This window comes from Aplysia californica, unplaced genomic scaffold (genome assembly GCF_000002075.1).
Source record: "Aplysia californica isolate F4 #8 unplaced genomic scaffold, AplCal3.0 scaffold00089, whole genome shotgun sequence".
NCBI classification, from domain to species: Eukaryota; Metazoa; Mollusca; class Gastropoda; order Aplysiida; family Aplysiidae; genus Aplysia; species Aplysia californica.
Window position 1 is genome coordinate 716,681 of NW_004797359.1, and position 23,636 is coordinate 740,316.

Sequence of the window (23,636 nt, forward strand, 5' to 3'; positions counted from 1 at the left end):
GGGGGGGTGTTACACATTCAACCTCATGCCCCTGTACTAGTTTTTCCTTTAGTGAATAAAAGAACAAGAGATCATGACATTCTTTGTGATTTTAGTAAGTTACTGTGGCAACTTTTCCCATTTAGGAACAAACCAGTTTCATTAAAAAGTATAAATCAATGTACAACCGTTTTTAAAATGCACAGAAAATTGAGGTAGTCAACCTGGTACCGGTACTTATACTGAGGGTAATTTGCCATTTTACAAAAAGAAAAAAGAAATTTCATTCAGATACCTAGATTCTAGACATTATAATGTTTCACATGATTGTCAGCCGTGGCAAGCTTGAAAATAATACTCAAGCGGGGGTAAGCGGGGTGGGGGTGGGGTGTGTGCTTACTCGATACCTAAGAGTACGGCGCATGATATTGGTTAGGTGACAGAAATCAGCCGACTTTGTGTTTTCCCACTTAGGCCTTGCCTTATCGAAGAATAAACATAAAACATAACACTAAGATTAATTTATACCAGGCACAGCTTGAAATTTGTGTCAGAGAACTTTGGACTTGAATGAATGTTTGTGAGCTTGTGTATACTTTAGTCCAATAAGAGTATTAATTAGGCCTAGATCTATTGTTATCGTTTGGCGTAACTTACAGTATTGTTTGGTTGCTAGGGCAATTTAGAGAAATTTAGCTGTGACAGAGGATGAATTCCGAACTGTAGCTGAAGCTGAATAGATGTTTCCTCTGTCTCATCCTTTCTTCAGCCCTAGCGCTGGGTTTTTGTAAATTTGCCAGCATAGGCTAAATTTTAGTTTTTAAATTCATTTAAAGAGATTTTTCTGAGCATTGGTGCCTGGTGTTAACAATTCTATATCGTTGGTTAGTGAGTCTTCCATCATAAGATGGGTTTAAGTTTCTGTTTTGGGTGAAGAAGGCAGTATGAATATCACTACATGTACTAATATCATGTCACGATAAAGAGAGATGTTTCAGCAATACAACTTTTATTTTGTGAGACCGATGCTGACTTGAAAACAATAAACCACCCAATATGTTGAGTGTAACTCATCAGACAGAGAAAGCCATCTGTGGGAAATGAAACAAATTTTGATTTGCCTGATGTGTCTTGCCGGAAAAGAAACTAGAACTGTTTCCTGCATGAGCCTGGTTTTTGTGTTTTAATTTTAGTGAGTCTGGAAGCAAGTTTTTTGTTGTTATTTTTACTCTCTCTCTCTCTCTCTCTCTCTCTCTCTCTCTCTCTCTCTCTCTCTCTCTGCGCTGTACTTGAAATCTTTCAGTAACCTTAAAACAGTCTATGTAAATTTGTATAATTCCACTGTTAGGGCAGTTCTTGACTAGCACGCACCACTTGTAACTCGTCGTCTGTCGACTACACCGTATGCACCATGGTTCGCGGTTGAGGTGAAAGCGGCCAAAATCGAATGTTGGAAGGCACAGCGACAATGGCTTAAAACAGGGCCCACCTTCCACAAGCACATCTTTAGATTTAAGAAGCAAGAGCTGAAATTTGAAACTAAATGTGCTAAAAAGAAATAATATGTTTCTAAATTGGAAAATTCCAAACATTGTGATCTCGACCCAGTTCCTAGTTCTCTGTTGTCTTCCTGCATTGACGAACTGATCGGGACTGATCCCATTTATTACTAAAATCATAAATAATTCTCTAGTATGTGGATCAGTACCAGATTCGTTTAAAATCGCTCTTGTAACACCTTTGCTAAAGAAACAAAACTGAGATCAGAATGTCTTATAGAACTATAGACCTGATTCAAATCTACCGTTGCTGTCTAAAATCCCTGAAAGGTTGTCCCCGAGCAGCTTCGTCATCACTTACAAGAGAACAATTTGTTAGAGCCATTCCAGTCTGCCTATCGAGCTAACCACAGCACAGAAACAGCACTTCTCAAAGTCATGAATGACAAGCTTACTGACTGTGATTCAGGAAAAGTTGTTTTGCTGAGCCTTTTAGATCTATCAGCAGCTTTCGATACAATTGACCATCATATCTTATTGAAGCGATTGGAAGTGTCGGGACTGCCCTTAGCTGGTTTTGTTCTTACCTGTCAAATCGATACCAATCTGTTGTTATTAAAGGGCTTAAGTCACCAAATCATGCTCTTAAGTATGCCCCCCCCCCTGGGCTCAGTCCTCTGTCCAGTTTTGTTCACCACTTATACTCAACCACTTGTCAAGGAAATAGTTAAGTATGGCTTAAAGTATCATTTCTACGTTGAGGATACCCAAATTTATGGTTCAACATCGTTTACCAACTAAGACGAACTTGTCCATCGTGCTGAAAATTGTATTGCCTTGGTGAAAACCTGGATGAACAAAAACAAATCGATGTTGAACGATGATAAAACAGAAGTCATTCTGGCAGGCAATGCAAAGTCTGCTAAGGAGGTTGACCACGATCACATGACATTTGGTGATGCGAACATTGCATTTTCAAGAAAAGTTAAGAATCTTGGCATCTATTTTGATTCCAGTTTGTCAATGTCGGCTGAGGTAAATCATCTGAACAACTGCATGTATTTAGAAATAAGAAAAATTAGTAAAATACGTCATCTGATCAATACTAAGTATATTGCTTTACTAGTAACTAGCTTAATTTTTATCAAAGACCACGTTTCAAATGCTGAAGTACGAAAGAGAATCACCAACGCAGTGGGGCAATATGAAGATCTACTGACCACAGTGAAGAGACGAAAACTAAAATGGTACGGGCATGTCACAAGATCCACAGGACTTGCCAAAACAATCCTGCAAGGAACCGTACAAGGAAAGAGAAAGAGAGGAAGGCAGAGAAGGAGATGGGAGGACAACATTACAGAGTGGACAGGAATGATGATGGGTGACAATCTGAGGAGAGCAAAGGACAAAAATTGATGGCGAGAGCTGGTTTTCAAATGCAGTGGTGCCCCAACGGTTGCCCCAACCACGGGATAGAAGAAGAAGAAGAAGTTATCAGGAACATCATTGGAGAAAGTTAAAAGACTTAATGTTTGAATGATAATGCACAATCATATTTATCAAATCTGTTAAGACTGTACATTCCAACTCGCAGTTTAAGGTCATCAGCTAAGATTTAGTAAAGTCACATAATGCTACGGTACATGCCTTATGCATATGGTCTTGCTACATATAGTATCTTTTGACTGTGGATGTGATATTCCATAACTTCGGTTCCAGGCCACGATATGACAAGAAAGAAAAAAAATAGTGGAGCTTAATAATGATTTTTAACTCTCATTGTGTGTGATATGAGTAAAAGAGAGGCTTTCTTTTTGTTAGTCAGTACATGATCTACGTAATCAAGATGCTTGATCTTGATCATTTGCTGGGGAATGAGTTTGTTTCAAAAGTAGTGGACATAGACATTTGGGTACCTGTACCATTAGAGTGTATAGTGGTAATATAAAGTGGTCATCTTCTTTTTAAAACAAATATATTTTGAGTGTGCAGGAATAAAATCTTGATTTGTTATTGTGTCAGTATTTTTTTTCGTATGTCTCTGACTTTTATTATGTAACTGGCATCACTTCATCCTCTAATGATGAACATAATATCTTGAACTAGAGTCTATATCTTAAAGTTCATACAAAGTACTTTAGAAATATATATTCTGCAAATACAATTATTTATTCTATTTTCAGCGGAAATATACACATCCAAGTATAAAGGAGATGACGAAACAGGAGATGGAACCAAAGACAATCCGCTGAGAACTGTTCTTCAGGTAAAGTGACCTTCTGAATACGGGTACCGTAATCTCTGCCTGGGCTAATGCTACGTGAAAGCATGCTGTGCTCAAATGTATGCTATTGTTTGTGGGTGGATTCATTACTTTATAAGGTACACCCACTTCTCCTGAAAGCACACTTCATTCTGTAAAACTTTTTGAGAGGTTATAGGCGAGACCAAGCTGCAGACTTGCTATAATTTGCTAATGCAAGGTCTTCATCAACATTCACAATATGGCACAGAGTAATATAAACAACAAGTTGTTTTTGCAGCACAGACCGGCATGCCCCTCACTGTTGACATTATCTCCACCACTGTTCACTACCCCAATATAAAGTTTGCATCAGTGTTGCTTTTGCACCTCTGCATGATAAATACGCTTACATAAGTTTCTGCACGTTCAGACGTGAGTTGTTGAGTTTGCTCCATTAGCATTGAGAAGAGCCTCAGAATATTATTACCACTCTACAAGTTGTTGATGAGTTTGACACTTTACGACAATCATGTTTAAACTGCGTCAAGAGAAAGATAACTGAATAATTGTTTTGATTTTGAACAGCATACATCATCCAATACGTATACTTATGACTGCTTCCAAGTATTGTACATTCAGGAAGAAACCACTTTAGTTTCTTCAGAGTGATATTCTAAAAAGAATTCTAGTTTCTTTTCTTCCTCTTTCTGATAATTTAAAACAATCTCCACGATTGAGTTCATGTTTTATGGCCCCATCAACAATACTCAGTCATGATTTGCTAGATAAACCATGGGGACGGCTCAAGAACATGAGTAAACATAGCTTCCTGTTCTCCGGTGCGGTAGGGGGTTCCGTTTTTTGCAGGACTGGATTCATTTAAGTAAAAACAGCTTTGACTTTGCATTTGATTATGTTCAGTTTAACTGTGGCTTGTAGAAAAGACGGCAAACCACGATCCTGTAAGCCAATTTTGCTCTACTATGTTGCTAAAAGGATTAACACCTGCATTAAAATACACACACATACTCACACACACACACACACACACACACACACACACACACACACACATACACACACACACACACACACACACATATATATATATAATATATATATATATATATATATATATATATATATATATATATATATATATATAAATATATATATATATGTGTGTGTGTGTGTAGTATGCTTTTTTAATACATTTGAGTTTGGATTGAAACATTGTTGTAAACATGTAGCATCTTGTCTTTAAACGTGTTCATTTGTTTATCTTGTACACCCCCCTCTCCCCAGGCAATGAGAAAGGCAGGACAAGAACCATTTCCTTTGATTTACTGGGACTCAAAAAATCCAGAGCAGGTAGGACAGCTTTTGTCATGCAGGGTATGGTTTGTTTACTTGGTCGCTTTTAAGCACAAAGGGTTTATCTCGAAAAATGCTGTTTTGAAAAAATCGAAGATAAAGGTTTTGCCCTTTGTTTAGTTTCTTTAAAAGACAAGGAGAGTTTTCTCTACCAAACAAATATACACACCAATGAAACTGAACTTCTTCAAGTGGCATTGCCCACTTTTGGAATAGGTCAAGATTTCTGGAAATCCCCGAAATCTGGGTTAGTCCGCTTGTCCTTAACAGCGACCAATCTGACTATGAGCATTGCTAAGTCATTTTTAAAAAGGGCACATTTTTAAAATTTACGATTCCAGACCTTTGAAACAAATATGAAATATTGCATAGAATTGTCATTGACTCTATGTTCTTGAATAGGGTAAAACGTTCCTTGACCTTAAAATTAGGTTTTCAAAACTGCCAAAGTCATAGAGCTTTTACAGTTCTTAGGCAAATCTTGCTCTGTAAGCAAAAACGGCAAAATCTTCAACACAGATATTTCTTTTAAAAACATGCACAGAGATAAATGTCTTGGAGTCAGGGATTAAATATTTCACAATTGTATAGAGTATTGGATAGCAATACCGAAGTCCCCACCCCCCAAAAAACAAAAACAAACAACAACAACAACAACAACATCAACAACAACAACAAACTAGATGCCCGTCCTTTTCTTATTATTATTTGTTATTGATCGCTTTATCTCCACATTTTGTTTGACCCATTTCAAACTTCTCTCCTATTATTCAGCATTTCACACAGATGGATGTTCCCTAGATCTAGATTTATTTTATTTGAGATTTTGTGAGTGAAGACTCCCTTGCTGTTCCTTTATGACACGAGACAGCTGAGCTTATGCAATGCACGGTTGAAAGATACAGAGCCAAGCTCAACACAACGTGGTGAGTATTTGAACTTATGCTATTTCCCTCCTGTTACCAGGGTGTAAAACGACTTAATATACAGAAATCTGATACTCTCTCTTTTGATTAGGAGGTCTGCCATTGTTTAATTTCAATGGTAAAACAAACCAAGAGCTCTACCCCGTTAGTGGTCGTCAGGGTAAGAGGTACAGAATTCCATCCTGTTACTTTCCCTGCTGTTACCCGGGTTTTGGTTACAGGAGAGGATAAAAAGTAACACGAGAGAAGGTGATGTACTCCATAACTTAATTAATTGAAAACAGTTTTGGAAAGAATGTGCCAGGCTAACTGGAGTAAACGAAAGAGGTTTAAACGTAAGGCATGTTTGTGCTTTTTCAACAACACACCTGAATTGTAATTTATATTTCGGGTAAGATGACAGAATTGAGAGTAACAGGAGAGAACATAAGATAACGGGAAGGAATGTAGCTCAACTGACCAACGTTCGGGTTGAAAGTGGGTACTTTATACTTAATTGACTAACAAAACATAATATTTATTACATGTATATGAAAGATGTGTCTGTATTTTTTCAACAGAACTCCTGAGGTGTGATTCTATAATTTAGGTAACATGATGAAATTGAGAGTAATAGTGAGGGAACAATAGAGTAAAATGAAAGACAAAACATTCCTTTTTTCCACGTCGATGATGGTAATAATGCAACCTACTTTTGTTCTACCAAAGTCCAGAACCTTCTATGTAGATATATCTATATGTTATCAAAGAGTACTAAGCGTTACCGCCCAACTAAATAGGGTGGTCTCGGTTCTAAATATACTACTCCAAAAAAGTTAAGGACCACTTTAAGTCACACATAGTACATAATCCTGAAAAACATGACACGGTTCAAAATTGTTTTGGAGGGGTCTTTATTCATCATATCACCTTTTGCAAACGACATTATACACATTTAAAATGGAAAATGGGTAATTTCAGATGTTGAAGGAGGTAACCCATGTTTTTAAAATTCATATCACAACCATCATAAACAATGAGGGCTCCAAATCGCGTGTGGACACCATTTGTAAGAAAACAGTCATTGTATGGGGGGTGACTGGTGGTCTCTTACTCGGCGCCCAAGAGCATCCCACGCGTGTTCAATAGGACTAAGGTTCGGTGATCGGGCTGGCCAGTCAAGCCTGATCACGTGCTGCTGCTGCAGGAAGTCATCCACCACTCGAGCGCGGTGAGGTCTGGCGTTGTCATCCTGGAGTATCGCGCCCTGGCACATTGCCCGAAGAGATGAAATTGCAATGGGGCGGAGAATCTTGTCCCTCCAGCGGATACCGATCAGAGTGCCTTGAATGCGATGCAGGAGGGTCCGGTGGTATGATTCCAATCCCACCCCACACCACAACGGAGCCTCCTCCATACCTGTCATGCTCCTGTACACAGTCGTCGTGGAAGCGCTCACCAGGACGCCTCCAAACACAGCTCCTGCCATCTTTGAAAAACAATGTTAACCTGGACTCATCCGTGAAGAGCACAGTAGACCATTGCGGGCGTGTTCACCTCAGATGCTGGGCGGACCAGGTTCTGCAGGCAATCCGGTGGGCTTGACATTGTGTCGGTGGGACCCGGACTGCTGGTCGTCTGGAGCGTAGACCAATCTCACGCAGCCGGTTTCTAATGGTCTTGTCGCTGATTCCAACGTTGCCTGGGGGTGCCACCTGCTGTCTGATGTGACGGGCAGTGCAGGTTCGAGTTTCCAGGGCTGTTCCTAGGGATCGCCCGGTCCTCTCGTCATGTGGTGTAACGTGGCCGTCCGGACCGCCTTCGTTCAACAGCAGTTCCAGCTGCAGCAACCCGGTCTCTCTGTCTGATGATCACTGAATGACTCACAGCAAGCCGCCTTGCCACTTCGAGGACAGCAATCCCTTCGTGGAGCCAAGCTAGGGCTCGTCCCCTGTCGATGTTGCTTAGACGTCTTCTTGAAAGCATTGTTAAAAATCGCTTAATGTGCCCGCAGTAAATACCCCTAGCACCGTTAAACCCACTCAGGCATTAGTGTAGGAAGTGTGGATTACCCTGAATTGGTTTTTAACCTATACCACTCACTGAAAATCACCTGAGTGATTGTGAAAAACCGGGTCAATTTTACAGAAAATTGGCCCCCTTTCACCCGTAAATTAAACCTTACAATGCCATCAACTCACTCACTTAACGTCTCAATACTTGTTTGTCCCACAGTCTCAATCATACTATAGTGAAAACCGTAGTGGTCCCTAACTTGTTTTGAGTAGTATGCATGTAATCGTGAGATTGCGGGTTTTGGGAATAGAGCCTCAGCTCGGTCTGACGTTGTGTCCTTGAGAAGGGCCCTTTTCACGAATTTTCAATTTGGCTCCATTCCCCCCAAAAACCCTATCTCTCTTGCCTTTTTTAACTCCCAGTGGAGCACAGGCCATCAAAAACATTACTCCAGCGAAGCCTGTCCTAAGCATCCTTTTCTATCTGTTTCCATGATGTCCCCGCTTTTTCAATTTCCGCTTGTACCGCTCGCCTCCATGTCATCTTTGGTCTTCCCTTCTTACGCTTTCCTTGTGGGTTCCACGTTAAAGCCTGCCTGATGATGCTTGTCGGGGGTCTCCTCAGGGTGTGTCCAATTCATTTCCATTTCTTCACCTGAATATCTTCCTTTACTGGCCTTTGGCTTGTTCTCTCCCACAATTGAGCAACCCTATAGGGACGTTAAACCTACACCATTTCACCATTTTCACTAATTAGTTCTACGTCGGTCTAGATCTAGAGATTTTATCTAGTTCAGATTAAGACGTGCATTTCGTGTTGTTGCAGAGACTTAGATATAGACTGAAATAAGAAATAAGAATCTTCTTTGCAGAAAATCAGCTAGGCTTGGTTGACTTCAGCACTACACCACTTATGCTAGATCTAGATTAATTATATGGAGGGTAGGTCCTATTGATAGTTGATTTCTAACACGAGACTTTTAATAAACATTTGCTATTTTCACCCCCAGGCAAAGCTGACCCCTGTTGAAAAAAAAAGAAGTTATAGTGAAGAGACAGAGAGCGGCGAAGCAAGAACCCAGTGAAGAGACTGCACTTCATGCAATAGGAAAAGCAGAACTGCATCAAAGACAAAGAAGACAGGAAAAGGATAATGGAACGAAGAGACACACATCTGAGGAAGCAGTGCTCATGACAAAACACCCGGTACCCCATCCTCAAGTGTGTTTATTTTCTAGGCTAAAATGTAAACTTACAATGGCAACAGTAAAGAGAAAAAGAAAAAATTCAAGTTGAAAATAAAAATCTTATGGTGTCTGACCTGTGAGCTGAAAGCAAGAGGGCAGTGAACAGAAAAATGAAATTTCTTTCTGCTCTCATGGATGAATTGAAATACTGATACAAGAAAAAAAGAGAAAAGTATTCGAATGTTGGCTTCCAGAGAAATAATATTAAGAAAGCACAAAATCAGGGCAAATTTTGTAGAACTCTCAACACAAAGAACAAAGGGAAACTGAAGAAGAAAGTGCTTTCAACTCTGCAAATGGAAAAGGGCATATTCAAGATGTTTTTTTCCTTGGCCTGACAACTGGAGAATTTTGAACGGTTAAAAAAATGTTGTTACCTTAAAAAACATTTTAAAAGACTCAGAAACCTTTGTTGGATGACAGCTTAGAACATCTGTACCGACAGTACCTATATGAGAGCAGTTCAAACATTTGTTTTACAAGCTTTTGGCGACGGAAGTCATTTAAGGTTAAGCGTTCCACTGAATCAGATCGAAACACTTGTGTTTACACAGGATTTGTGATAACCCAGAGTTGATCGCTGACGCATTATTTTGGCATTGTGCTCTTCTAAAGATTATTCCTGCTCAACTTTGGTCAAGACATGCATGCACGGATCATGTGATCATTGGAACTCAGTCCTACTAAACCTTACCATCTACGGGACACAGCTTAAACAAGATGAAGAATTTAAATAGTTAGGGAGCGTGCTTACACGTGAAGGAAGATTGGACACAGGAACATTCCAAAAAGCAAACTATGCAGATACTTATTCGTGGCGCAACTTATTGTTAAATATTTCTTAAACTCTGTCTGATAAAAGTCCAGGTGTGGTAATCATGAAGCAGGCTGAAGTTGGGCTGAAAGAAACTAACCAGACAAAGCTTCCGGGAAATCATAAGATATGGTGTCTACAGTTTGCCATCTACCCTCGATTGGCGTGGCCACTGACAATGTATGAAGTTGCTCTGTCGAGAGTTGAGATGATTGAAAGAACGCGAAACAGCTACACCAGGAAGTGGCTTGGGCTACCCCACACCATCAACATGTCATCCCAATACGGACAGAGAGGTGCGCTTCAACAACCTCTCACGTCAATCGTGAAGATCTACAAAGCAGGCAAGATTAAAACTGTAATGATGCTGAGAGAATCAAAAGATCATGAGATTAGCGGCCAACCTCCAGATGTCAAAACAGAGAGAAAGTGGAAGGCAGAAGTTTCAACTGATGAGATCATCTTTGCATTGTCGGTCCAGCACAACCTGACAGATTGGGGCTGGGTAATGGCGAGAGAGAGAACAGGAAGAACTCGACAGACTTGAACAGTGGTGTGAAGCGAACAACGGGAAACTTCACCAGACAAAGCCTGTGCACTGTGGTGCACACTGAATAACCATGCAGTGCACGATGACATGCCAAGTATCTCGACTGGAGGCAAAGTGCTGAAGAAGGAACCCACACTGAAATACTTGGGCATCACTGGCAAAGATCACATTACGAGAACAATCTCCAGGGCGAGAAAAAGCCTAACAGCCCTTAAAATGATGGCCAGAGCTAAGAACATCCTTGTCATCCTCTACTAGACACTGGTACTCTCTGTCGTAGAGTACGGGCTCGGACTCTTGGCTCTATCAAAGGCGCAGCTGCAACGACACAAAATAAAGGAATGAAGGCAATCCTAGGGTGCACACGAGACACCTCAGCTAAAGCAGTGAGATACTTCCTATGCTTCCCATGTGCAGACGAGAGGCACAAACTGGCACAAGTCCAAGCCTTTCTTGCGAGTCAGCGCAGACGAGATGAACCCTCTACATAAGAAAGTGGGACGGCAGATGACATCAAGGCTAAAGATGGGCACAGAATGGATGACTCAAGCCACGAACACAATCAACGAGTGCTGCCAGATACAAGAAATCAGGAGACGCAGGGATTGGGTCGTGGTCGATGATTCGCTCGGAGAGTACACAACAGTGAAGGCAACATTGGGTAGAGAATGTCCCAACTGGCCACTTGGAGCTACAAACGCTGAAATTGAAACCCTGACAGAAGAGCATAGTGAACATGGAGATGCTGTGATCTTCATGGATGGATCAGTCAACAGAGGAGTCAAATGGGGCTGGGCCTTCAGTGTCAGAGTTGATGGGGTAATAGTGAAAGAGCAAAGTAGAGCAACTGCACTGACAACATCAAGTATGTGTATGGAGATAAAGCCCTAAGTGAGGCTCTACACTGGATCAAGAACACAAGCCATCAGCGAGCAGTAATCATTACTGACTCTATGACCACACTACAGAAGATACAGAAAGGGATGCTGTATGAGGACTGGAAGGCTTCGATCAGGGAGAGCAGCCTGGAAAGAGTGGCCTGGATCTTCTACCCGGCCACGCGGGGGTAACCGGCAACGAGAGAGCAGACAAGCTGGCTGGAGAAGCAAAAGTGGGAGGGAATTTGACACCTGACCCACCAACCGTCCTAACCGCTGTAAGGGAAAATTTGAGGAAGAATAGGGCGGGTAGAGGTCCCATACTCTAGGTAGATTTGAGAAGAAGGGGATCCAAAGAGGAGAAAGGAAACACAGCCACCTGTGCGGACTAGTCCGACGGATCTCCAACCAGATTATGATGGAGACAAAAGCAGACAGACTCTGGGATGGATCCTGAAGAGGGGGGGGGGGGGGTCGGGAGAGTAGAGATGGACATGTTCCGACTGCAGTGACCCCAACACAGTGGACAGGTAAGACAAGTAAGTAAGACTTCAGACCTTTCAGGAAAATGTCTCAAGGAGATAGAAGAAAAGCTGCATCAAGACATATATTATGCGAAAGTTGGAGGCTGAGAGGAGAGAAGTTCGTCTCATCCTGTGTAGCCAGCAAGGACAAATGACCAGATGGGAAGAGCATGTAGTCGAAAGAAAAGTTGGTTGTAGTGACATCAGGAAGTGGAACACATCTAGACTAAGCTTTCTTCTCCCGTCTACGTGTGATGTTTTGCCTTCACCGGTGAACCGATAGAAGGTACAAGAGGTTAACAAGTGTAGATGGGGTAAGCTAGGAACCATGAAGCACATTTCGTCAAACTACAACCTGGCTCTTAACAGATACGCTTGGAGACAAAAACGAGGTGCTTAAAGTGCTCACCACGAAGGCAACAAAACAGGTGGAAGAAGGAAAATACGCCCCCAAGCTACAGAAGCATGGACTAATCAAGATTGTGTTCGTTCCGCAAGGAAGTAAGGTTCCCAACAGAAAGAAAGCGAACGAAGCCATGGAAGACCAGAGCGGAGGCACATGGGAGGAAGCTGCTGACTTAATGGGCTGCGAGAGATTCTTCCCCATCCCAACAACAAAGAAGCCAGACTTGGTGTTATGGGAGGAAAAAGAGAAAGAGGTGCATCTGGTGGAGCTCACGGTGCCTCACGAAGACAACGTATATAATGCACATGAGCGGAAAGAAAACCGATACGAGGCGCTTGTCGAAAAATGTGAGGAGGCAGGTTGGAAATCAATTCACTTTCCAGTTGAGGTTGGATGCAGAGGTTTCGTAGCAACAAGCGTCCGAAAGTGGATGAGAGTGGCAGACGCAGGCTGGAATTAATCCTAAGAGTTTACAGCAGAGAAAAACAGTCGGGCTAGCAAGGAGATTTCACATCAGTGAGCGGGCTCGGTGCATCAAAAAAGCTTTAGAGGAAGAGCTCGAAACGGCGACGCATTCTCTACTGATGATCTCCACGCTAGAGTCCGACATACGGAGCTTTCGGCATTGAGCAGTGCATATGGCTGTTTTAGACTACGTACTATCTAACAAGACTCTTAAGCTTTTGCACAATGACTTGTATCAATTTGTCTTAACAGATCAATATTTTTGTAAACACAACGAGCCGTATTCTATAAAATTTCTTAATAAACAGGCCCACTAATAAACGATCCAAGTGAGTGGTTTCTACAGATTTTTTTAAAAGTTTGCAGCTAGGAAAATATCGCTTTTAAAAGGAAGTTTGTCATTTTTTTTCTTCTAATCTCAACATTATGTTTAATGAACACAAGTTTTGAGAACCTTTATTCAAAGAATGTGTTCACTGTGAAATTAGTTTCTTGTCACAAGTTTTGCCACTAAAAAGTGTCATATATATTATTATTATGTGTATGCACATTGTGTATGAGAAGTGGGAAGAGCTGTAAGCTTTTCCGCGAGACGGAGATTTATAGTCATTTATATAAATATATGATGAAAAGATACCTGAGTGGGGAGTAATTTTATCGAGTAGATCTATCTCGGTCTTTGTGCTGGAATGTTGTATCACTCTCAGCCTGAATTGACCCTGACAGGCAGAATCAGAATCTTGCCTTCTAAATGGTCTATATTGTGTCAATGGGGTTGTAAAAAGACCTACATTTTAAAAAAAGCAATAATCGCTGTCTAATTATTTGTTCATTCAGATTTGTGTAAACGTTTCTATATTAAAGATTAGTGTAACCCTTCAGAATTCCAGAGGAAATGTGTTAGTGTTTGATGTAAACTAATCTGGTGAAAACTGTTCGATCTGAAGTGTGCAATGGAACTTATGCTCGTAGTATGAAAAAGACATGAAGTTTTTATTCTTCACATCAGGCACTTTGACTTTCTTGTTGACTACAGACTTCAACATAAGTTAAGGACCACTTGCAAACACTGAGTGGTCTTCTTGGGTCGACCTCACGTGGGCGTTCTTGGACTGATCCAGTGGCTTGATGGCGATGCCTCAAGCGGACAATGACAGAGTGTGACACTGCAGGCTCTGGCAAAAAACTTCTCGAGCTCTAACACCATCCTGCAGCCATGCCATAGTTCTGGCACGATCAAAGTCTCTCAGCTTTCACCGTGGTGGTATTTTAATGCAATACTGAATTTTGCGCAAACGATGGCTTATATTGCCACCAACGTGAGCACAGTTCGAGACAGTACGTCCGTTTATGACGTGTACCAGAAATTTTAACTGAGGAATCAATCAATGTCAACACTATTTGTGACTTGACGAGGACTTAAATAATCAAGCACAATGAAGACATACGTCAGACGATGCATGACTGGGACAGAAACGGAACAGAAATAAAGCAGATGAATATGATTGAAAAATAAGGGAAATAATAATAATGGACACAAGGAACAGATATGAATGATGGCACATACATGTAGTCTTGTTGACACTGAATGATATTCCTCTAAGGAATGTCTGTGGTGTCGCACACAAGTCGATAAAAAACAGCAAATTTGGCTAAAATTTCCCGAGATTTCCGTGCTGCACGTGGTGGTTTTGGTCCTTTAGGAGGCTTTGCAGTAACCATTGGTAACCCATTAACATTTTCAGTGCAAATATTTTGAAATATTCCTTGCTGTCTTTTTTTCGTATTTCTTTACAAATCAAGACTGTCTTCCTAGGTGGTCCTTAACTTTTGTTGACGTCTGTATTTATTCAAAGATTGTTTGTTTCTGTACTCTCATCTACATGATTTGGAATGCGCTCCTTTGAGATAGATAACATATTTCCTTGTACTACTGTTTCTGCGGGCCCTGAGTTGGTTTACGTGGATAGTTTTTCTCTCTCAGGTCTATGGCCCAGTAGCCAAGTCACAGCTGAGGAGGGTTCAGAAGATCTGGCACAAAGAGCAGTACAAGAAAGCGAGTTTGGATGAAGCATCTGTGAGTCTCGTGTGTCTTAGATTACTAGGTAGTAAAGATCACGTTTTGTGGGCTCCTTTGTGTTGGTTGTCTGATGTGTATTCTGTGCATTATAAAAGAATTTTGTTCCCTTAAAACTTCTCCTTGGGCACACTATAACAGTTTTGCTTGTTACTTTCATTCAGGAGAATGTTTAGTGAGAAGTATTTTCATTGGTACTTTAAGTACATGTATTTAACATCGCTTTTTAATGAAGAATTACGTTCAAACTGAAAGGTTCAATTTTCCAGCCTAATCATAAGGAGCGTGCAAAGCATGTTTTTGGTTAATTCCTTCTCTGGATCTTTCAGGATACTTCAGTAATACTTCAGTAACAAAGCACTTTTCTGTCATGTTAGGACTGTGGGTGTAGAAAAAATCTTTCAGAGGGAAAAAATCAAGTTCTATCCCCACAGACTACTTCGGTAGGCAATATTTAGGTTGTCTAGAAAATGTTGTCATGTTTCAGATCGCTGCATATGTTACATGTTCATTGACAGAGAAAAGATGCCGAGAGAAGAGAGAAAGCAATTGAGGCAGCCAAGAAGATCACCATTGAGAATGATGCAAGTCTGCCTGCGCCAACAAAAGTAGGTGTTTTGTTATGACAACAGACTGTGTAGTTGTATCTTCTAGTTATTGGTTGGATTCATCCTTCATGTGTGCTTAACTAAGAAATAATGTGGTTGGTTGGCAGGTGCTCTAGCGTGGTTTGCTGCTTCTTTCCTATCAAACATCTATCGTCCTTACGTCCCCTCCTCTTTTTTGTGTTTGGTACTATCTTGACACCTCTAATCTTTGGCACTTGTATGACAATGACATAGTTGTGTTTCAGATGCTGTAAACCTCTTACTAAAACACACAAAGGAGACTTTTTTGCTTCTTAGAACATTGTCTTGCTCGTTAAGTCTCAGCTACAAATAAAATCACCTTTGAAATACAGATTGGATTTTCTTTTTCTATTTGATCTATGCATGGATGGAAATCTTTTAACTTGAGATTACAGATAAGGATGGGTAGGGGTGTGGTGATGTAACAAATGAATAGGAGGTTTCAGTCTTTGGAGTTTTAATTTTCTGTTGTTTAAAATATTTCAGTGTATATTTCTCATAAGGTTTATGTTTCTCACTCAACTGTGGAAATAAGTCGTTGATGTTAATTGCTGAAACTGAGAATAACCCAATTAGTTAGGTTTGATGTTGATGGCCCATGCATTTGATATCTTTTAGATCAAACTGAGGGATGCAGTGAAGACCCGAGGCACGAGAGTGAAGATCTTTGGGTGGGTGCAACGAATTAGCAGAATAGGTGAGAGGAAGGGGATGTTTTTGGTCGACAAGTCATCGTATAATGTAGGTCAAACTGCGTGTCACAATCAAAGGCTCTTAGTGTATAGTTGGTCAGCACATTTACAGCAATAGTATTTGAATTCTCGTTTGAAAAAAAAACAAACTAATTCTATTTTATACAGAATGTGTATATTTTTCAGTTTTAATGATTTATTTCCTGGTATCATATTTTTCAAAAGTATTCTCTATTCTCCTGACCTAATTTAGCCATGTGTATTTCTTTGTTTTGATAGTCTATAATTTTCTTTTGAATCAAAACTAACTTTTAGACTCCAGTCTCTTAAAAATTAGGTATGTTTTTCTTTTGCCCTGAAAAGGCAAGAATAAGCAACAGCTTTTGAAAAATATCATCTTTTTAAACCTCTACTTTTTATTTACCCAGATGTCAGTGAAAGGCACGGTTTGATTGTGCCTGTGATGTTTTACTTGTTTCATTTGTGACTTTTGCTTAAATTTTCAAGTCCACAAATGTTGATCAGTATTTACATAATTGTATGACTCCACCAAAGACATATTGTTGTACTGTATGTATTCTGTAACTTATATTCAGCAATTGCATTGGGCTTCTCATTTTCAGGAAAGCGCCTCATGTTTGTGATAATAAGAGACGGATCAGGGTTTCTTCTATGTGTAATGAAGAATAAACTGGTAAGTCTTTTAAAAAGATTTATAGAAGTGAAGTGAACTGGTAAATAAGGCTGTGACTCAGCAGCTGTGAAACTTGTGCGCGATCTGTACATTTATTGATTATTCCTGTGATATGTCCTTTCTGTAAAGAACAAAATTTGATGTTGTGCTGTGTGAATATTTTCCTATAAGCAGTGATATGTTTTAATATAAGCTAGCCAGTGATAGTGATTATACTATTTTATCTTTTTATGCACAAATGTTAGATCTAGTATTATCTTACAAGAAGTTTTCGCGTGTGTCCAAATCATTAATTTCTGGCACTACTGGTTATCACTACTGCTTGTTCTACTTCTGGCCATAATGCTGTTCTATTTTACCTTTTTCCTATCGTACCCATCCCTATCTGCTGTCTCTCTCAACTCCATTACTGGGTGACTAATTTTATGTAAATATGATTTTTCTTACCATAAATTTCAAAATTCCCAAACTATCTGACGCTGCCCAAATTTGACCCTTTTGTAGTGAATATTAATGAATATAACACATTCAATTTTTGGGGATGATTGTCAGCTATGCAAGTTGGTATTACATTTATACTGTTCGTATTATCTATTTCTGACTGCCCTGCATTTTCCCAACTCTGGAGTGTTGTTATCTTGTAGGTGTGCTTCTCTTTCACAAAATCGACGTCTTTGTTTCTGTCATTAGTGCCAGACATACGATGCCCTTACTCTTGCCACGGAGGCTGCCATTTGTGTCTTTGGAGTAATTTCACAAGTGTCAGAGGGGAAGACAGTGAGTTGATAACACTTGATGAAATTGTCTCTGTTATGTCCTATTCATGTCTTCAAAAACCTTATGTGTGCAGTTTTCAAGATTTTAGTCTTTATAAATTTCCCTGTGCCATATTTGAAAATGAAGCTTTTTATTAGTTCAATAGTTATGATTAATCCTGTATAAATGAACGTCTTTTCTATATTTCTAGGTAGCCTAAATATCAGCAACAGGATTGTCTTTTATTTCTTAGTTTAAAGCGTTAACAAATTGTATATGTACTTGTGAAATATTCTTGAAATGAACATTAGTTTTGGCTCAAATAAAGTAGACTTTGGGTCAGCTAGCGTACCAAGATTCGACTCTTTAACTCCAACGTCAAGTCTGTGCTCCTCTACGGCTGGGAAACTTGGAAGACAACGAAGACAGTACTGAATAAAGTCCAGACTTTCATCAACAGATGTATGAGGAGTATTCTAAGAATTAAGTGGCAGGATAGAATAAGAAATGAAGAGCTGTGGGAAAGGACAGGACAAAAGGATATAGAAGTAGAAATAGGACTTAGAAAGTGGCGATGGATTGAACACAACTTAATAAGAAAGCCCAACGGAAACATCACAAGACAGTCACTGCAGTGGAACCCACAAGGAGCACGAGGCAGGGGTAGGCCACGGGAAACATGGAGGAGATGCGTGGAAATGGAAACGAGAGAAATGAAGCTCACTTGGAACGAGCTTGGAAGGATGACTCAGGACAGAGATAAATGGAAGGAGCTTGTATGTGGCCTATACCCTGCCAGGGGTGAACGGCATTGATGATGATGATGATGATGAATTTTTCAAATATAATGTGAAATGAATGGCATTTCTTTCCTTAAGTTTCTGTTTCTCTGAGAGTGAGATTTCTGTTTTGCGCATACATGACAAATTATGTTTTAGTGAAAATGTTATTTTATGCTGTGGCTATTGTGTGTCATTTGATGGTCAACTCTGACTTATTTGTGTTTGATGCTTACATTTCTTCCTCTGCATTCATCAGGTCCCTGACAACCATGAAATGGCTGTGGATTTTTGGGAAGTTATAGGCGCATCTCCTGCAGGTGGTGCCAAAAAACTACTCAACGAAGTAAGTGTCCTCACCTTGATCGTGACAAATAAAAACTGTTTAAAGTGGATGAAAAAATCTAAGAAGAGGCTGAGCTCGTCACTGCAAAGCTAAAAAAAATTATGTGTCTCACATAGTCTAAATATAATGCATTGAGATGTATTATCAATATTTACTTTTATAAGATGAATACTTTGTAGGTTGTTAAATTCAGACCATGCCAAACGGAACCTTGACCAATTATTCTTCTTGTATTACAGGAAGCTCATCCTGATGTACAGCTGGACAACAGACATATGATGCTTCGTGGAGAAAACGTAAGAACAAACCTTTTTAGTGACTACCCCGATGCTGCCGTCAGTTGACAAGACGCCTCTTTATCATTTTGGTGCCAATTTTTTAATATGCTAAATTGATAGCCTGATCAGTTACCCTACATGTAGGAAAAAATCAAAGTGAAACTGTAACTAGTTTTTGAATAAATTAGAATTTAAATTACGGAAGAAACCTTTTCTTTAATGGTTACGCTGACAAAATGTCTTTTTTTCTTGAAACTACTGTAAATAAAAAAGGCGTTTTGTCGGCATACGGCAGTGTGGTCAAAGATTCTCCACTACTGGAGAATCTTTGGTATGGTGACGCAAGGTTAGGTTCCCCGTATTGAGAACGCTTCTCTTTGTTGATGATAACAAGTCTTTATCGCTTGCATGTAGTCTTGGCGTTGGTTTGGTGGATGTTGTTATAGATCCAGAGAATTTGGATTTGATGAAAAAGATGATTAATCATGGTTTCGTGAACTATGTTCATTTGCTTAAAAGTTTATCTGATCAGTTATGCGTCTTTAATTCTTTTCAGTTAGTTCGTTGGAACCTGTTCTGTGGTTTTTCTGCTCAACTATATATAATTTTCTCTGTCAATGTATTGGCAAGGAAAAACAGTGCACAAACAACAAGGCAGTACACAAAAGTTCTTTTCCAGGACAATGAATAAGTGAGAGCTGTTTTGTACCCTTTTCTGACAAAATTATTAATCGTGGCAGATGTACCTACTGATTCACAAAAAAAAACCTTTACCTGCAAGAAAGCCTATAACTTTGCACCAAAGTTCACAATTCACAAGGAAATTGACAGGAAACAAACTGAGCCATCCAGAAGGAGAAACACGTAACAAAAACAACAGTAGCTTGGAAGCAGCCACGGCTACTCCAAAGATACAGTTCACTGCTGAACAACGCATTTTTATCGTTGATATCGAAACAAAGTCCCCGAAGCGTACATGGAATCTCTTCTGTGTATTGTTTGGGATTAACACCATATATGGTAAGAAAATACCAAATAAAATAACAATAACCTACTGACTTAAGTGAGTGGCTGATATAAAGCCGCATGGCTCTGTTGAAAATAAAAACAAGATGTCAATAAGTCAACCACTGTGGGATACCGATGGAAATGCGCACTCCTGAGAACGTGGCGATGGTGATGGAGTTTGTGAGCAAAGAACCTAAAACGTCAGTTCGTCGACATAGTACTGCATTAACTATTGCTAGAGAATATGTTCGGTGCTTATTGAAGTACGATCTGAAGTTTAAAACATAGGCTACATGATCCAAGTACAGCAAAGGCTCAGCAAGAAAATATCACAGACAATTTCGTCAAGCGCCCCAGAGCGTGTATCGCCCGAAACAGACGTCACAAAGAGCATGTGCTCTCTAACTCTAACTTCTTTCAGACTTAGAGTTTTTATTTGTAAATTTGTCACAATATATCCGGATGATGACCAAGTAGATTTAAGTCTGTGAAATCGTGTGTCTCTATCTCTATTTTGACCGTTTTTATTGGTATCTCCGCGGGTAAAGTTTTTAAAAATATTTTTAAATACTTTTTTTCGGGGGGGGGGGGGGGGATTCATATGGACCTCTTGGTGGCAATATAGCGTCTAGACACGTTCTCACAAGTTCCTGCTTGTAGTTTGGGAGTTGCTGGTACAATTTGCACTTTTTATTTCTTTCAGTTGGAGTGGTCTCCTTGTCTGCTTCATTAAGAGTGAATAGCTCAGTATAGATCTAAATTGATTAAGCAGTACTAATGACAATTGTTGGTAATGCCCGGAGAGCTATGATGTTGTTCCCAGGATCAAGTAATCAAGTAATCAAGTACTGAAAATTTTACTTCAAGTTTCTTCCGTAGTGAATTGCACTTTGTCTGTATGTCTGTCTGTTTATTTTTCAGACTGCCAAGATCATGAAGATGAGGTCTGTGGTCACCCATTGCTTCAGGGAACACTTCTTTAGTCGCGGCTACTTTGAGCTTCAGCCACCCACCCTGGTACAGTGTCAGGTGGAGGGGGGCTCCACTCTCTTCAAAGTCGACTATTTTGGGGAGGAGGTTTGTTTTCTTTTCCTTCCCAGCAAGTTGTTTTGTTGACTGTTTTCTCAGCATTCGCTGCATGAAGGCGGGATCTGGAAGAATCATGGCAGCACTGATTACAGTGAAGGAGAACAGAATTTGTCTTTTTAGTGGCCATGTACAGGTTATACTGTGAGAGACTTAAGCTATCTTATTGTCTTAGCCTTGGTATAAACAGCTGGTCTTCAAGTTACCTTGAAACTCGCTTCCACTGAACTTAGAATCAACAAAAACTTGAATTCACCGAAAATAGAAGAAATCCCCCGGGGGGGGGGGGGGGGTATATTGTTTTTTAGTTAATTCATTGAAAATCAATGAAATAGCTTGTATTCATTGCACCTGCAGCTTTCTAACATGGACTCTGGAATCACTGAAATCGCTTGCGGAGCAAACAACCCCCCGCTGATGTAGTTTAGTTCATTTTTCTTCTACAACGAAACTTATCTACTCTATTCTAAGAGACTGTGCATTGCTCAGCTCTGAGGATTTTTATATGGTTAAACTATTGATTATGATACACAAACATGTACCGTGATTATTCAATTGGATATACCATCATCTTGGGGTACCACATAGAGGCTTTCTACCACACCAACACTTGTATGTGGCGTAGACAAACATGTAAGACACGTACCTGAGCGTGTTCCAGTGTCAGGAGAGGTCAGAAAGACGCCATGTATGTGTGGTATATATGGGGGGAGGGGGAGGGGGGTAAATGTGCGGGGATGTATTGTTAGAGCAGTGGTTTTGTGAACATGCAATGTCATAATTTTTTTTACACGGCTATCCTTTTTAGGTTATACAGACCCCATAAACTATTTATTTTCTAAAGGAAGAGTAAGTTTGCTATGTTTTGGCAACATATTTAATACACTTCAGAGGAGTATTGTAACTTGAGCAACGGCGAAAAATGGAGTTATGATTTCATTTTCTCTCTAGACCTTAAAAGTCAAGGTCAGGGTCACAACAACAAAAATATTTTTCTATAAGCTGTCAGTTATTTCAAAATATGGGTCATTGGACTTTCAGAAATTATATTATATAGATTGTGGGTTATTTAAAATCTTACTGAATTTATAACATTTTCTAAGATCTATAAAAAAATCTCAAAATCACCACCACAGCATGGGTGATCACTATCAATAGTTAGTGGGTGAAATGAGGGATTTTTTTTCGACTAATCCGCTACCTGTGATTGCATACATGCTTTAGTATTCTAAAACATTCTCAGTTAGATGTTGTCCACATTCATGAAGGAGGAGTAAATCAAAATGTTGTTTTTGGTTGCTCTCCCAGGCATATCTGACCCAGAGCTCTCAGCTGTATCTGGAGACTGTGATGCCGTCTATGGGTGATGTGTTTTGTATGGCTCAGTCCTACAGGGCTGAGGTCTCACGAACTCACAGGAATCTTGCTGAGTAAGTAATAATACTGTTGATAATAAATAGCATTTTTATGGCAAATACCCCTTCTTGGCAGCAAGCTCTGTGCCCTACACATAAGTGCCTTGGGGATCTGGTGCTTGGCTAAGTTGTGATTTTAATTCTGTAAAAATGCGGCTGTTATGCCTCTTTTGTTAAGATACAAAAGATAAAAACATTGTTTTTATTCATATGGGAAAATTTGGGTGGATATACCAGAACATAAACATACAAACATTGATTAATCTGATGTGGTTTTCTCCCCTTCCTCCCTATTGTGTTTCTATTTAAATAGTTGGTTCCAGGGGAACATGGCAGTTGCCACGTCAAGTCAGTGTAAACTACTACACTGTTTTCCCTCGTTCTATAACGCCTATGTGTCCTATGGCTTTTTCTGGCATTATAATAATATCTATTATTATAGTGTGCTTCGTTTTAACTCTGTTTCACACTCACACTGGTTTCTCATCTGTGTCCACAGGTACAGTCACGTTGAGGCTGAGTGTCCTTTCATCAACTTCGACGAGCTCATGGACAAGATTGAGGACCTAGTGTGTGATGTTGTGGACCGTGTGCTCAAGTCGCCCTTTGGCAACATTGTGTATGAGCTCAACCCTGTGAGTTGACCATTTAGCCCAAATCCTTCATCATGGGTGACTTTTTTTGTTCTGAAAATTCTACTGCTCTTGAAGTATACATTGTTCTGAATCTTTAGTTTTAACCCTGATCTCCGGCAAGTCACTCACAGCAGCTTGCGATTAGAAACGCTGTTCTGGTGAGTCGCTGGCAGCGGCTCGGGCACATTCTTTTACGACGACTTGAACGTCAAATTAGTTTTCGGTATTTGCAGAAAACAGGTCTTTTTAGCGGGAGTTCATTCATACGATGAAGAATTATCAAAATAGGTTCACTTGTTTTGATATAATGACCAATTAAGTTACGTATATGTCCCTTTCA

At 39.9% G+C, this 23,636-nt stretch overlaps 1 protein-coding gene across 1 annotated transcript in view; it reads left to right on the plus strand.

Annotated features, from left to right (window-relative positions):
- Positions 1–3,661: 3,661 nt before the first annotated feature.
- The window catches only part of LOC101862860 (asparagine--tRNA ligase, cytoplasmic), a gene marked incomplete at its 5' end in the record, with an annotated part of 30,010 nt that continues 10,035 nt past the window's right edge, over positions 3,662–23,636 (plus strand). The window contains 12 exon segments of the mRNA XM_035968837.1: positions 3,662–3,744; positions 5,029–5,094; positions 14,886–14,978; positions 15,497–15,586; positions 16,226–16,304; positions 16,923–16,993; positions 17,684–17,770; positions 18,788–18,874; positions 19,114–19,170; positions 21,082–21,237; positions 22,555–22,676; positions 23,161–23,296. Of these exon segments, the coding sequence (XP_035824730.1) occupies positions 3,662–3,744; positions 5,029–5,094; positions 14,886–14,978; positions 15,497–15,586; positions 16,226–16,304; positions 16,923–16,993; positions 17,684–17,770; positions 18,788–18,874; positions 19,114–19,170; positions 21,082–21,237; positions 22,555–22,676; positions 23,161–23,296 (1,127 nt within the window).